The sequence below is a fragment of the Mesoplodon densirostris genome, chromosome 5 (genome assembly GCF_025265405.1).
Source record: "Mesoplodon densirostris isolate mMesDen1 chromosome 5, mMesDen1 primary haplotype, whole genome shotgun sequence".
Lineage (NCBI taxonomy): Eukaryota > Metazoa > Chordata > Mammalia > Artiodactyla > Ziphiidae > Mesoplodon > Mesoplodon densirostris.
The window spans coordinates 55,292,313-55,309,386 of NC_082665.1; the positions used below are offsets into that span (position 1 = coordinate 55,292,313).

General features: G+C 40.1%; 1 protein-coding gene across 15 annotated transcripts in view; it reads left to right on the forward strand.

Moving 5' to 3' along the window:
- BBX (BBX high mobility group box domain containing) overlaps nt 1–15,898 on the forward strand; it is a 296,320-nt gene extending 280,422 nt beyond the window's left edge. For 14 of the 15 annotated variants that reach the window (XM_060098744.1, XM_060098748.1, XM_060098751.1 and 11 more), the window contains 4 exons: nt 194–253; nt 7,791–7,988; nt 10,128–10,314; nt 14,749–15,898. In XM_060098744.1, coding sequence (XP_059954727.1) covers nt 194–253; nt 7,791–7,988; nt 10,128–10,314; nt 14,749–14,836 — 533 coding nt within the window. In that variant the 3' untranslated portion in view covers nt 14,837–15,898. The remainder of the gene's footprint in view (nt 1–193; nt 254–7,790; nt 7,989–10,127; nt 10,315–14,748) is intronic. The other variant, XM_060098747.1, reaches the window with a different exon arrangement.
- Nucleotides 15,899–17,074: the final 1,176 nt, after the last annotated feature.

Genomic DNA, 17,074 nt, shown 5'->3' on the forward strand with positions numbered 1-17,074 from the left:
ATTTCCTATATGGCCTAATTATTTTAGTTGGCAAATGCAGTTTTGAGACTTAAATAGTTGAAGTAAAATTCTGCTTCATTTGTGTGATAATGCTTTTTATTGAAGTGGTTTTGTGTATTGTCTTATTTTTATAGTGTATGTGTCTATACTAGGGGTAGAGTTTCACTTTCCTTTTCTGTTGTTGTTTTTTTAGGAAGTGGGGATAAATGGTCAAACAAGCAACTCTTCTTGGATGCCATTCACCCTACAGAAGGTAAAAGAAGCAACATTCATTGTATCATTTCAGGTAGTCTGTGCTGGAAATGGCATAAGTTTTGTAGGTTTAAACTGGCATAATTTATATAGGTTTAACTAACGGCATTAGACCTGAGTGTTCATAATTGGGTTATTTTTAATTTTCAAATCAAAACTGATAGATTTTTGATCCTACTAAGGGTCAGGCTGTGTGTCCTGTGGAGTTTAATTTGTGAAAGGGGGATTTGTAAGCTTTGAACTACAATAACCAGAAATTAGAGGTTTTCATAACTGAAAATATTCAGTATTGCAGCTCACGTTGCAGGCGGGTGCTCATGGGGAGTCAGATAGGGCAGCACGGGGCTCTCCCGGTTTGCTGGACGTGGGTGCCCTGCAGACATGGTTCCTGACCTGAACTTCCTTCCTAGCCCACCTCCCACTTCCCCTAACTGTGATCAAGTGGAATGTCCCTGAGGCTTATGGTAGCCAAAGAAAAGTCCCATGTTGACTGGTATGATGTTATAGGTACAGATTTTATTTCAAAATTTCCCACCGTCGTATTTATTTGTGACTTTAATTCTTAAATATTGAACCCTTAGGTGAATGCTGATTTCGTGGTGGTAAGGAGCCATCCTTCCATTCTTCCCACTGATGCTCTCTTTTCCATTTAGATATTTTAGAAGAGCTGAACATTTTTGTAGTGCTTAATGAGGAGTCACTTCATTTGAAAACTAGAAGGGACCGTAGTAATCATCGTTTGATTTATTACCCCTTTGATTTACTTATGGGGAACTTGATGAACGAGTCCATTCTCTTGATTTCCAAATGTACTCTCATTTCTTTGTTAAAAGGAGAAAAAAAGTAAAATGCACATGTGGCCTAAGTCATTTATAAAAAAATACTCATGTTTTAAAGATGTTTGTGAAAAATATTCAAGTTTGAGTTCATTATAAACCTGAACTTCTGTTGTTTGGTAGGCACAGTTCACATGAGCTGCATGTCTGCTTTTGTGTCGTTTTGCTTTTATAGAAAATGCCAGCAGTACATCCTTTTCTGGCTTGTTACTTCACATTTACAACCTCTATGGAGTATCATTTCTGCACTTTGCTGGCAAAACAAAATATGAATTGTTGTGCTGCTCTCAGCGTTAAATCCTAACATCCCCAAATTGACATACATTCACACTTGGGTATTTTAAAAATAAATGTAAGGCACTGATGAACTATCAGAGGAATCTAAAAGAGGCGTTTAAGACAGTGTTACTCTTTTCTTAAAATGGTACTGTTCTAAATATTTTGGTTTTAAACAATGAAAACCCTACTTCATATAAAAGGAGGTATCATAGCATGTGCCAGGGTGGTATCAAGAGTGAAGTAAGTAGGAATTAGGGGACCTGGGTGCTAGTCTCAGATCTGCCACTAATTAGCAGTTTTCAATAGGACAGACCATTTAACCTTATTAGGATTCACTGTCCACATTTGTACTCTGTTGTAAGATATGTGTGCTTAGGGGTGGAGTGAATGAGAAGGCATAGTAATACATGATCTATACATTTCATTTCCCTTCTAACACCTGATGATTTTATTACTGTGATATCTTGAGGGGGTGGTGTGATACTAAAAATACCATATTCTGAAGCCCTAATTTTCTGTCCTTTGGAGGGCAGAAAAGCAAATCAATTTTGAGTCTTCTAGGCAGTCCGAAGGGTTTAGTTGGAAATATTTATTATTGTTGATGTTTTTTAATTATATTTACTATTAATGTATATGGAACGAAACTGTGGAGAACATGCACTGAAAATTGCATGTCCTTTAGTGTAGAATCAAATTCATTTTACATGGCCAGAAAGAAAGGAATCAATTTGAGGGTTGGAAGTTAACCAGTAACTTAAAGTGACTTTTTTTGTTATTTATTTTTATAACATCCCCTACATTTACTTGTTCAGGTGGTGACTATGTGCTTTGTGAATTATCTAGGCCCTTTACTCCATCCTCTTTCTCACCTATGTCCGTATCATTGCTTATTAAAACTTTACCTTGGATATTATAAATATATAAGGGCAGAAAAATGAAACCATAATCAGGACAGTTAGCATGTGTAGGCTATCCTGGGCAAAGGTTAGGCAGGAGTTGTTTAGAGCTGATGTCTATAAATGAAATATTGACTCAACTGAGGCTTCACAGCTGTTAGCCATTCCTGGCTTCTGTTAAAGTGGATGACTTAAAGTTCACTATCCTTTCTTTACACCACCCTGAGTATAATTGGCTTTGAATTTTTTTTCCCCAAGATATTAGAAATTTCCAGGTGTTTAGTAATCACATCTGAGGTTTAAATGCTATGCTTATAATCTATTTTAAGCATTCTCCCCATGCTTTTAAAATTCAAAATCGCTAAACCACTTCTTGAAATTTTTGCAGATCATAAAAAAAAGATTGCCTATAGGCTAGAGTTAAAGTTTTCAGATAAACCAAAATGACCTCCCTCTGCCACTGTGTTTATCTTTCCACCAACTTATGGTGTCATATGTTCATGCTTAAGGTAGAGGTTTCTAATTGTAGTAATAATGATGGTGATGATTACTATATTGCTTTATGTTTCCAGAGGGCTTTCACATATACTTTTTGTGAAAACTAATCGTAACAGCAGCTCCAGTCAATTTAAGGAGACCTTATCAGCCCCAAATACATGATAAGGAATTGAAGCCTGACCAATGTAAGCAGGAAGGGAAGAAACCAACACTAAAGTACACTGGCCACTGCAGTTTTGATTTTTCAGGTGTTTCTGGATAGCCCTCATTTGTTGAAATTATAAATGCTGTCTTACAAGAAAAAAAAAACAAACCTAACCCTCAAACTAGGTATCTCTAAAAGATTAGTTTCTTTGCAATACATAAATCTAATTACAGGGGAGAAAAATCTGGTTTTCTAGTTAGATTTTGAAATATGATCCACACACTCAGGCTAACTTGATCTCTTTTCCTGAGTTCAAAATAGTTGCTTTATAATTTCAGCAAGGTCCCCAGGATCTTAGGTAAGGCTCATTCATTTGATTCCTGTGTTCCATTCAGCAGTTAACTGCATTTTCAGCTCATGGGAGACTAACCCATGGCAATGAGATTCCAGACTTGGCTATAATAATTTCAGTGCAAGTTTGACTCCTGTAGTTGGCATGTGAATTCATGACTCTGGAGCACTTTAGTGGCCTCCTGGAGTATAGTACAAGCACAGTGTTGCTTTCCCCAAAAACTTACTCTACATTTTGGGAGCAGAGTTTGGAAAACAAGATAGTCTCTGATTGCCACATTCCTAATGTTGCTCCAGGAATTAGCTCACATGATCACCCTCACATGATATGCTCCAAGTATGTTGTGATGATTGTGGAAGCCCTGTGGACTTGTTTGGTGGTGCTTGGGCAGGTTTGTGTGTTCAATTACAAGCCCAAAGAGAAATGACTGATTTGTTTTTAGAGGACAAAACCTTTCTTTTCTCACATTTCCATTAGTTTGGCAGGGAGGGCAAAAAGGAGCTGCCTTGCTGTCTTGGTATACAGCTTTGGGCTCTTTCCCTCTCTGAGTTTTTTTCATTTCCTGTCCCTCACCCCTGTTGGCCTGAAACTAATAGACTGCCAGTTATTTCTCCAGCAAAGATGGGTTTATGTTGGATCAGCAGAGAATATAAATTTGAGGTGTACAACCATGGTATGCAAGTCCTCACACGTCAAGGGAAGGAGAATTTTATAGGCAGGAAAGAAGTAGGTAAGGCTGTGGTAAATCAAGTCCATGGTTTTTCATTGGCCGAGTCCTTGCCAGGAAAGAAGTAGGTAAGGCTGTGGTAAATCAAGTCCATGGCTTTTCATTGGCTGAGTCCTTGCCAGGAAAGAAGAGATGAGTCTTTGTTTTTCTGTTGGGCTCTGCTGTCATCACAGGGCATGAGAGCTCCCCCTTCTGGTCTCCTGACTCTATTTAATTGAGGTTTCTGTTTATTAATTTTTTGCACCACTAAGCCTTCGTTTGGATCTTGCAGGTTGATGGGGAGGACAGCGGATGCAAATCTGAATAAATTGTGTCCCAATAGACCACAATTTCTACATATGGTTAGGGTCCCTATCTGAGATCCTTTTGACAAGCTAGTCTGGAGAGGATGATAAAAGAAGTTTCTCTTTGCTAATGTTGCTGATCTGCTGTTCTGTCCCAGACAATTATAGTTGACCCTTGAACAAAGTGAGGGTTAAGGGTACACCCTCCCCCTTCACCCCCTTGGTCAAAAATTCATGTCTAACTTTACAGCTGGCCCTCCAGGCCCTCCATATCAGAGGTCTGCATCTGCAGATTTAACCAATTGTGGATTGTGTAGTACCATGGTATGTATTTCTTTTAAAAAATCCACTTATAAGTGGAGCCACACAGTTCAAACTTGTGTTGTTCAAGGGTCAACTGTACTTCTTTGACTTAGCCTTACCTGCCTTCCCCAATTCTTCTCTCCTAGGAGAGGGTTCTCCCTGAGCACTGACCCTGAAGACTGTCATCGGTCTAGGCCGCCAGAAAGACAGGATGTTCTAGGGGTCACCCATGGGTCAAAGCATGGGGTAGACTCACTCTAACCTTCTCTTCCTAACTCCAGCAAGACCCCATTACGTGCGTTTCTCAAATGTGGATGATCTATAGGCCCTGTGGTTACTGCCTGATCTGACAGTAGGTTTAGAGAAGACAACATATAGAAGGGTTGCATTGCCTCCTTTCCAGTGATTTATGAGAACTTCCAGTGCATTCTCCTTTTTTGCCTCTTTCACTTGGTCTGCAACCTGATTCACTCAGTATCTCCCAGCCTCCAGACCTCTGGGACTCGAGGATCACTTGTATCTATTGGCCGCCCTGCCTTTGACCCCCTGGCTCCTTGTCTGCTGGTTTCTGAGCTTCCCCTAGTCTCAGTCTGCCTTAAGGCCTGATTCACCTTCCATTTGCAGTCCCTTTGCATCCATCCCCTTGGCTTCGTATTGTGTTTTTATCAATTCATCTGGAACACATAGGAAAATGAGTAACCCCTGAAAAGAAATTAAAACATCTGATGGCTCACCAAAAACAAAAACCTAACAGTCCTAGTGAAGGGAATACTCTTCCACAGCCTTGAGACTCTGAAGCTGGCTGTAGAAAACACTGGCCAGGACACTGATTCTAGGCTGTGTGGCAAAATGAAAAGAATTTTAGGGCTGGATGGCTCCTTTAGAGCTAATCTAGTCCAGCTTCCTTCTGTACATGAAGAAACTGAGACCCCTGGTCCCACAGTTAGTAAATTAAAAAGTCAAGAGTAGAACCTAGGTCTCTCTCTGACTATGTTATTTCCATTATCCCTGGTCTTGTAGAAACCTGGTCATCTTTCCCAGCCCTCTTAGCCCTTTTCTGGTGTCTATGCCTTTTCTTTGACCTCCTTGGTTTTTCTTTCCATAAGCAGTAATTTGAATGTAATACATTTGGAATCCTGCTGTACACACAAGTTCTGGATTTTTCTGGGAAGAGGTTCTTGCTTTTTCTGGAAGATTCATCTGTGATTCAGTGATCATACTGGAGAGATCACAAGTTTCCCCCTGTAATCAGAAGGGACAACTGATAGGCCTGGATAAGAAACTAGAATTTTGAAGCTTGTGAATATCCAGTAGAGGTTGCTGTAAACTTAGACTTTGGCCTCTTTGTATAGGAGGCTTTGAACTTCAGGGCTAATGCAGAGTCATGAAACTCCTTTGGAGTGTTTCTAACCAAATTATCTTTTCACTTTGCTGGTAGCTTTTATTGAAGTTTAAGTGTAAAAAAAATTTTCTTAATGCATATGTACTACCACTGGCCTATGTTAACTATCAAAGTATAAATAATTAAGACTGTTTCACCTGGGTATAGACCTACAACCTGAAAGGAGCCTTTTTCCTAATTTTTGATTTCTTGCTTGAAAAAAGGTGTTTGGGAGCATTGCCAAATAGTTTTTGGGTTTTTTTTAAGTAACTATTATCTTAAGCCTGTCCACACACAGCCATCTATTATGCAATAATATCGTAAGGCCACGCCACAAATCATGGTATGATTTCTGCTTTACATCCTTTCTCTTGATGTAATTGAAATTATTTCCCACTTGTTTTGGAATAGGAAGCCTGGAATCAAGTGCTTGAGGGCAAAGATGTTACTAATTTATAGCCTCCTTTCTCAAGGATGTACCTAAACCCATTAGGGAGCTATATTAAAATTTTTAAATGAAACCTATGTAAGTGTTTATACCAATAAGTGCATTTTTTCACACCCTGAATTGTTCTTGCTCTGTTCCTTTTATTTTAGCTTTTTTTGTCTTCCTACTTTACATATATTGTCTTATTTCCAGTGTCTACCTTCGTATCCACCTTCTTATGAGCACCACCTGGTATCCTCCAGGTTCAGTTTGCACAGAGTTTGTCATGTCAAACAAACATGACAGTGTGATTTCCTGAACCACACTCCCCCTTTTCTTTATCAAAAACAATTTCTATGCCTGTCTTAAGAGATTGGATAGTTAAAAAATGGAAAGATGCCTCTTTCTCCTGCCCCAAAGCCCTTAGGTCACTGGAATAAAAACAGTCCCAATGAGGAAATGACTACAAATATATACTCCTAAATGCTTGTTGTACTCACATCTGCATATTCTTGTCTTAATTTAAATGAAGGGGGGAGGGGGAGAGATGAACTCCTAAGGAAATGAGTAAGAAGAGACACAGCATTCCCAGCCCATTTGAACTGGAAGCAAAGTCTTTGGTGGCAAGTGTGTTCCTTACTCTGACTAATAGGGTACAAGTGTGTGCTATTAAATGATTTGCTGGTGTTACAGTTAAAATTAGAGTACATAAAACTAACCTTTCGGGGTGTCCTGCTGACATATGGTACTTTATGAAATTATCTCCCTAAAACACATTCACCTGGTGCTAGAATTCAGCCGATGGGAGAGAGTTTCCATAGGTGCTGGCTTCACCAGTGTTTGCCAGGTCCTTACTGAGTACTCAGTGTGCATAAAAGAAAGTTTCTTTTCTCATCAGTCCAACCTGGAGGTTGAAAGCAAGTGTCCCAATGATAACTTAAATTTAAGAAGCACATACTTAATCTCAGTATCCTCAGAAGAAGAGAAACTTTTTTTATCATCCTCTCCAGACTAGCTGGTCAAAAGGATCTCAGATAGGGACCCTGACCACATGTAGAAATTGTGGTCTATTGGGACACAGTTAATTCAGATTTGCATACACTGTCCTCCCCACCAACCTGCAAGATCCAAACACTTAGAAAATGTTACTCCAATGGCCTCTTAGTTAAGTATTCTATTAAAAGATAGAGAGGGCATCCTATCCCTCTGTACTTAATTTATCAAAGCACATATTTAAAGAAACATTTGTTTCAAATTATAGTCAGTATTTCTTTTTTCCATCAATACTCTGAAAACTCTAAATGTAAGTTCTTGTTCAGATAAGTCAGACATTTAGAAATGTTTCCTTCCCAGAGCAACGTTGGTGCCTTGTATTTTTGTGGGTAACGTCATATGGTTTGTCTTTTTCAGCCATATTTTCAGAAGACAAAAACACCACGGAGCCTGCTTATAAGGTTAAAAATGCCCCATCCATTCCCAACACTCCAGAGCCGACAACGGCGCAGGAACCCTTGGTGGGCAGTCAAAAGAGAAAAGCAAGGAAAACCAAGATCACACACCTTGTCAGGACAGCAGATGGCCGGGTATCACCAGCAGGAGGTACTTTGGGTAAGACAAGGAAGCCTTAGACAGAGATGACCAGAGCAAGCAGGTGACCATCAGGGCCACAGTGGCCAGAAAACGACTATAATCCAACTGTGGGTCCTCACTGAAAAATGGGTCTGTCTGTCAGTCTGGTCACAGTAACATTTTCTCTCTCTGGATCTCCTTGAGAACTGGTTTCCTACAGCGTTCTAAGCATACATGTTTTAAAACCATAGCTCTTTTCCCAAGAGCATATCCGGAATTCCTAGGAAGGAAAGGTAGTTTTTAGGACTGTCAGCTACCTTCTCTTTCTCAGCATGCACAAAAACAGTCTTAAGTAAATTCCCAAAGATCCGAGACTTTTAAAAATACTGGATGAGTCTTTGTCCCTGGCTCACTGTTTTTTTTTTTTTTTTTTTTGGTCGGGGGGTACGCAGGCCTCTCACTGTTGTGGCCTCTCCCGTTGCGGAGCACAGGCTCCGGACGCACAGGCTCAGCGGCCATGGCTCACGGACCCAGCTGCTCCCCTGGCTCACTTTTTAAGTCATTACAAGCCAGATCATCAGGTGTTTAAACCAATGAATTAAGAAAGCTGAGAAAGAAAGCCTCCAGCAGTTCCTATACAGTTGATTCAGACCACTAAGGGAGCCTGAGAATGCTTCTGGATTTCTTGATTCTCTGGGCTAATCCTTAACCAAATATTAACTTACAGTGAATTTCTCCATTTCAGTCTTGGCCTGTGGTCTGTTTACTGTTCCTGGTGGCCTCTGTGGAATTGCCTGAGGGGCCCGGCTTAAGCGAGTGACACTGAGCATCCCCCCTCATATCTAGGGGTGGTACACCAACTAAGCATTAGTGGGCTTAGCTACTGCCTTTCTACCTTTCAGTGCCTCTAGCATCTCATTCTATCAGCCCTGAAGGAGGTGTTCCCCTCCCCTTACCCTAACCCAGTTTCCAGAAAAAGGTCAAGGGTCCATAATGACTTCTATAAATAGCAAGAAAAAATGCTTAAATGAATGCTTTTTGAGAATATTTATAAATAACTGATTTAGGTTAATCTAGTTGGTAGACTTATTGTATGCTGAGATAGAAGTCATTTAGTGAATTTTGTGCACTTGTGTTTTGTGTATGTAGATTGTTAAACCTTAAAGTATATTAAAGACCCCCAATTTTACTGTCATATACGAAGTGAAACTCAAAGAGGTGGAATTTTGTTTCATAACACATCGAACCACTAAGTAGGATGAGGACTAGAATCTAGTTTTCATGATATTTAGTCCAGCAGGCTCCTCTCTCCTTCCCTTTCCACTCTGGATTCTGCTCTGTGATTTTCACATTGTATAAATTGTTATAGCCTCATTTTTGCTTGTAGGAAGAGTGAAAGATTTTAGAAAATATTCCCTTTTATGTAGAAAAGCACATAGCACTTCATGTTCTAATATATGACATTTACAGCCTTTATCAATTACTTTCTGTTGTTAAAATGTTTTATTATAAAAACCATGGTAAAGATTACTCCTCTTCCTCTCTAATAGCTGTATAAAGTGTACTTATTTCCAACAAATGTATTGGCATAACATTTCAGCCACCTCTTCATAAATACCAGAGGGCCCTTTGCTTCCTTTCAGTAGGTCTTCAGAACAAAAATAACAGTTTAGGGTCTCATTGGAACTGATAAATCTCATTGGGATTAGTTTAGGCCATCCTAAGTGTTGGTAACACAGCATACTGAATGCCCAAGGTGCATAGTAGGGCATGCTGTGGCTTCATCAGGAATGTTTGGTCAGTTGAGTTTTTAAGGGCCATTTTACAGCATCCACTGGCCCCTCTGCAGAAGTCCCCTGGGTTTTATTTTGGCCACGGTCCATTTTTCCCTCTTTCTCTAAGATTGACCTATTCTTTTTTCTTGGATAAAACACAGCTCCTCCGCTCAGCTTCAGGGCATGGTGCTTCCCGTGGTTGCAGTTGAGCTTAATAAAAGAGTTTTATTCCCATGGAAGAAGAGATTCTGTAAAAGTCTTAATATTCGGTGGATGACAGGAGTGAATAGTAAAGCCTATTAGCTCATTTCACATTGCCTGACACTGAGTCGTCTCTGTGTCCCTTCTCTGGGGAGGATAGAGCGATCCCTCTCGTGATGAATTTATTTCCCTTTCGTTACAGATGACAAACCAAAGGAACAACTGCAGAGGAGTCTTGCTAAGGTGACCGAGACAGGCTGCAATGACGAATGCTCACACAACCGAGAGGCCACGGAGACGCGGAGCAGCACCCCGGAGATGCCAGCCGTGTCTGCGTTCTTCAGCCTCGCTGCGCTGGCCGAAGTGGCCGCCATGGAAAATGTGCATAGGTTAGCAGTGGGCAACCTCGCTGCCCTGGGTTCTGGGGATCCTGTTCAACTTCACCCCCTTTCACGGAACATGGGTGGAGACAGTGATATGGAAGCCCAAATCATCCTTTCTGATGTGATTTGTGATATTTTTCACAATGATTGGGGTTCGGGAGACTTTTGTTTATGAGGTGTTAACAAAAGTATATACACTATTTAGCAGTGTGGGAAAATATAAGGGAGTATTGCCCACCAGGTATTTTACTTTGAACGTAGTATTCTGTGATTAAGCTTCATTTCTGAAAAAGCCTGAGAGAGCAGAGAAGCAATATTATCTAATCTTAAAAGCTTTAGTGTCAGGTCTCAGACCTGAGTTAGAGTCCTACCTCTGTCACCTGAAAACTGTAAGGCCTTGAGCAAGATCATTCACTTCTCTATCCTCTGTTTTTTCTTTTATACTATGGCTGTAAGTGGTTCTCATTTCATAGAGATGTTAGTTATATAGAATAAATCTAGTGTCCCAGTACTGGCACATGGTAACACCCCCATTGAGGATGGCGTTGGTGGTACTAGCGGAAGAAAACAGTGTGGTTCAGGAAAAAGAGCATCTCAGCATCTGACTCATGGAAGGCAGAAGGCCTGGATTTTTCTTCAGCTCTCTGTGTTTGTTAAAAAGTCATTTATTTCTCTGGGCCTCAGTTTTCTCATCTTCTGTTTAGCATAACAATATCCCCAAAGAATCACAAAGTTGTAAGGCTCAGATGAGACCAGATATGAAAGCCTTTTGAACTCAGTGAAGTCCCACAGAAAGTATCTTAAGTTCTAAGTATATAATTGGGTGTTCTGCTACTTAATGGAGCCTTTGGGAAGATAAAAAAGCCTTTTGTAAATTCAGGTATTTCTTGTTTTTATTCAAAGTGGATTACCCACAGATGAGTTCTTTCTTAGGTTTTCAGTCTTCGGTCCAACAGAGCTTGAAATCTACCCCAACGTGTCTACCCATCTGTCAGGCTCCATTCTCCTTCACATCCAGGTTTAGGAGACCCCAGTGGAAGCTTTGTTTGCCTCTTGCTGTTTACCTGTCATATTACAGTTCTAGTGCTTCCTCACAAAGAGCCTCTAGATTTTTCCAAGAAGTCAAATTCCTTTTCATGTGTACACTGCAAGTGCCTAATAGCAAGTGAACGGTGACAGACATTGTTAAAATCTGTGCAGGTCTCTGAGGGAGATAATGCACAGACACTTCTCCACTCGTGAAGTTTTACAGTCGAGCACAGAGGACAAACTCGGAGCGCATGCAAAAGGAATTAACAACATGCCTGAGTGTTATTAAGTGCCCCCATAAATTGTAGGAATAAGAGGTCATGTAAGAATTCAGAGGGGGGTCATAATCCAGGGCTCAGGAAGGGCCACCACACAGTCACCTTTGCTGCTGCCAGCGTCCCCTTCTGAGCACGACTGGTGACACCTCTGCTCTGTTAACCAGCCGCCTCCGCCCCCGTGACTTCCAGCTGCAGCAGCAGAGAGCGGCAGCAAGCCTTTCCACTATCACCACCACCTTCCTCTCTGTCCTGTGGTCACGTGGAATCGCTTACTCCCGTCCAGATAAGCCCGCTTCTTCCCTTTGTGCGTCCTCCTCTCGGGTGAACAGCCTGTCTGTCTTTTGTCCTCTTCTCTCAGTCTTCCTCCCGAAGTCCTGCACACTCGCTGTGCACACCTCTCTTAGACCAGCTGCCACACTGGGTTGTAGTTACTTGTTGATGCATCTGTCTCCTTCCAGGACGCTTTGAAAGCAAAGCACTGGTTTTATTCTTCATGTACACAGCTTCCTTAGTTCCTATTACACAGTGGACGAATGAACAAATGAATGGGTGAATGAATAAATGAGGCGTTCTTGAGAATGACTGCCTTAGTTAGCTAGCAGGCATAGAAAAAATGGTGTGAGTAAAGGTTCTTTTTTTTTTTTTTACACCTCCCATTAGCAAGAAAAAATATTGCCTATTAGAATTTTACTATCAACCTAACAAATGGTTAGTGTTCTCACTATCTAGACAGACAGCCTTGGAGAAACCTTAGTTGTAACTTCAGCGGTTAACCTGTTAAAGCAGAGCTCCCAGCCATCCCTCCACCTGCAGGCTTAATGTAATTGTACCTGGGTTGCACATCAATTAATTATTGCTTAGGCATCACCTAGTTCATAATTTAGAGGGTGGTCGACAGAGTTAGGGGTAAACATATATTACCTGCATTCTTACCACAAGAAATCTTAATATTGGGTTCAGAAACCCAACATAGAAAAGCAGTTTTACAGAATGCAGGAAGTAGGAAATTGGAATTAACCTTTGTTGAGAGCCTGTTTATTTACTAGGAGTTTTATAAGGATGGAAGCTCATTACATTTATTCTTAAAATCAGCTCTGCCAGGTGCGTCTTTTTAGTTCCATTTTAATGATGGTACAGGCGGTTAATTAACTTGGTAAGAGCACACAGCTAAACTTGAGTCAAGATCTGAATCCAAGTCTTTGAACTTCATTGTCTTTGCCTTTGCTCCAGCGTGCCACTTAAGCAAGCATCTGTCATGTCATAGAGATTCATGGGGAATCTCACCTGACCTTCCCCTGGGAGCTGGAACCATCACTTCGTGGCAGCCATATCATGCTCCTGCCTCCTTTTCTTTTCCACTGAATAAGCTGGGCTTTCACCCCAATTTCTCTCTCTCCCTCTTGTTTGCTCTTTTTTTTTTTGCATTGTACTTTTCATCTTTCACTAATTTTTCTTTGTATGTTTCCTTTTCCAATACTTGTTAAAAATTTTTTTCGCTTTTGTAATATTGTTACATATTCAATCTTAAAAATAAAAAATAGCATTTTAATTTCCTCTTTCTTGAACAAAGAGTTGAACATATTGAATAGTTGGTTCTTACAGCATGCCCACATAAATAAACAGATTAGGGCTTCCCTGGTGGTGCAAGTGGTTGAGAGTCTGCCTGCCGATGCAGGGGACACGGGTTCGTGCCCCAGTCTGGGAGGATCCCACATGCCGCGGAGCGGCTGCGCCCGTGAGCCATGGCCGCTGAGCCTGCACGTCCGGAGCCTGTGCGCCGCAACGGGAGAGGCCACAACAGTGAGAAGCCCGCGTACCGCAAAAAAATAAAATAAAATAAAAAATAAATAAACAGATTAATCCAGAGGCTTGATTATAACACGTTTTGTTTTTCTAAATTCCTAATATCTTAAGCTAAGTGATCATTGGATTCTGAAATCCCCAAATGTAATCCATCTGTATTAATTTTCATTTTTGTTCATCAAGAAAAAGAAAATTGGATATAGTTAGGGAGAGATACAATTTGAATTTTAAAATAGCTCCTTTTATTTCACGTAATCTGAAGAAGATACTGTATTGAAACGGTCAAACCAGTGAAAACACTGCTGCTCTATCCCATATTTTCAGCACAGTGCTGTGCACTACAGACCATCGTAGGCCAGAGCAGTGAGTATGCATTGTTGAGGCTTGGGGAACCTATTAGGAAATGTCAAGGAGGTGCCCAGTCCTATCTTTTTAGAACGAGAAGCTCTATAGAAAGTACCAAGAAATTTTCTTATAACCATGAAGTAAATCGTATTTTTCTTCCTACTCATTAAACAACAAGCTGAATGAAAAATAACTGTTTGATCTACATCTGTTTGATATAGATCCAATCCAAATTATAAGAATTTCCATGAATTTTTTTAAGTCTTGTCTAGAGTTCTTTCTCCATATGTGTTGATTTTGGCCCAAGTTGATTGGATTTTCTCACACACTAAAATTCAGAGTTGGTACTTGCCTTCTTCCCTATGCATTCTCCCTCCATATGCCTTTGAGACTTCTCTTTCATTAGGGGGGTTTCAGTGTTTTCTTTTCATTCATTTTTTAAGTCACAGTTCACCTGTCTCTGCAGAGGCCATCCCTTTTATTGGCCTTAAGTTTTGAAATCGAGCTTATTATTATATATCTCAAGAAATGAGCCTGAAGGTTATCGGTTAGTATAGGAGAGTCTTCTTCCCCTTGGGCAAGTCAAGGAAAGGAATGTGTCATTTTTTAATATAAGTAGATCCAGAGGAAAATTGTCATCCTAGAACCATAGCCCTTGACTGAAAGTTTCCCACTTCCTGGGAATTTCCCCAAATCTATTGGTGCTTCAGGTTTTGTCTCTACATAATGGAGGTGGTTGTTTGGGGGCAGAATATGTTGTTGAGTTGTATGAGAGGAACTGAGAGAAGAAATCCTTAAAAAAGAAAAATAAAGAAGCTTTAAGAATAAAAACAGTTTTAATTAAATGGTATAAGTAGTAAGTCAGTAGTAACTATTAAATAAGATATATTGGAAAGCTTTTGTTGGTCATTCATCATCCTCTCCTGTTTCTGATAATGTACTCTCAAAAAGTGATTTCTCTCTTTTTCTTCCTCTTATTTTACAGAGGTCAGAGATCAACTCCGCTCACCCATGATGGACAGCCAAAAGAAATGCCCCAGGCTCCTGTACTTATTTCTTGCGCTGACCAGTGAATGCCCTTTAATTGTAAAACATTGTGCTTTACCTACTACCCTAGCCTTGTCTTTATTGAGAGATGCTAGTGAGTCTGTGTGGTGGAAAATATAGACTGCAAACAAGTGCTTGTTGCCCTACACGGCCCAGATTCACTTGAAGCAGAAGTTGGCACCCTGGGCCAGTTTGTTCTTTCAGAACCCAGAGTCTTTGAGGGTGATGTTATCTGTCTGATAATGAGCAGAAACGGGATGATCCTAGAGCTTTGCTTTCTATTGAAGGCTTTTGATGGTAATAGGTGGTAACTTGGTAAAAGGCTGCCTTTACTGTAGCTCATCCAGCATCTCTTTTACCAACCAGAGAGTGTGAAACTAGTTTCGTATATTACCTAGTTATTCTTTCAAAACAAAAACAAAAAACAAAAAAACAAAAACTGACACACTGCACTAGTTATTATTAGATATTCTTAGTCTTTTTTGTACATGGAGATTTATGTTCTAAGATGGTTTATATAATAGGTTATACCTACATTTATATTGTAGAATAATATTAAAAAGCCTGTTCCAGAGACTCCCAAACAGCACGGGCAGGCAGATGTACCATTGTTAGCGGTGTATGCTCGGCCTTGTGGTCCATATATTCTGCACTTTTATATTTGCCACCTGAGTGGTAGTTTGCTGGCAAAAAGAGAAAGAGAGAGAAGAAGAAAAATTACAGTTCTTACAAGCAGAATTTTTTTCTTAGCCTTGAGTGACCAAGAAGAATTTGCTTGGGTCAAATTGTGGCGAATATTTTCCCAGACAGGGGAAGAGTCCAGCAGATTACAGATTACTGATGTTTTCATGCCTTGAGGATTCTTTTATTTTTACACAAGGGTCTGAGTGACCAATGGATCGTTCATACAGACAAAAAAAGAAAAATATTATTCAGAAGTGACCTTAGTATTACTTCATTATTCAGAACACATTGAAGACACACTCACTTCGTGTGGTCTTTGAGCTACAGACCTTTTACATCCATCCCAGACAGACTGGACGGGTAGCAATTGCTATGCACAGCCTAATTGGCACTGCAGGTTTTTAGAGCCATTTTGAGTTTTTGTGGTTACGGAGGTATTGATGAGGGAGGTGTGCCTGACCAGAGTGGGACTCGCAGTTATAGATCCACCTGCAAGTTTCCTGTTTCCTTTTCATGTTTTGTTGCTTTTGAACATAAAACCAACCATACATATGCCAGTGCAAGTGGATTAACTGGCTTAGAACATTCAACATATTGACTCCACCACCTGACGTTCACAGTATCTTGTTTCTTAGCAACAGATGCAAAGTGATAAATCAAAATTAGTCGGCGGCTACAGATTTTACAGGGTATTTGTTCCATAGCACAAAGTATTTCCCCACTCTTGCATCACAGCACAAACTACCAAATTTTAATTATTGGATTCCAGCAATAATTTTTACTGGTTTTCAAACTGGCGGAATTTTGATAGTGTTAGTTCAAGTTTGAAACTTTTGAATTAGATCTCTAAATGGTGACAGTTTACAAGGTTTTATCTAGCTTTCTTATTTATACTTGACTGAATTGTAATGATGATTTTTTTTCTAATCGTAATTTGACCTAATAGCCATACAAAACAATGACTCTATTAATACTGACTAGGTTTAGCTTTTCACGGTTGTAGATATTACTTCAGTTTCGGTGCTGGAAAATATGTACAACATACTAACAGAATTGAAAAAGAACAGAGAGATTTGGGCTTTTTTTTTTTTCAAAGCAGGTAAAGAGGGCATCAGGGCATTGGAATGGTGTCCTCAAAAATGCATATTCCTTGTGGGCATGGAGGAAGAGGGAATCAGTAAGCAAGGTTAATCAGAGGCAGAAGCTTAGCCCCATTCACACAGAAATAAATCAGGTGAGCAACCCCAGATTTTAGCATGAGATTTTTACTATGATGCTGTTGTATTAATATTTTCTAAATTTCGAAACACAAAGTGTATGTTTGAAAATTGCTGGGTCCCAGTGTTGGTGGCTGTTGGAGTTTCTGGACCACTTGCTAGCAGTGATTTAAAAATTATAATTAGCTAAAATCCAAAAAAAAACGTAAAATCAACCACAAAAATTGTTTGGTGCAGAACATGCACCTTGACAATGGTACTAACTTGTTATTCTCTAGAACATGTTAGAATAGGTCTATTTTTGCCAGTGCCCTCTCCTCCAGTCCTCTGATTACATTTCACTAGAGTTCCTTAACAGAGTGC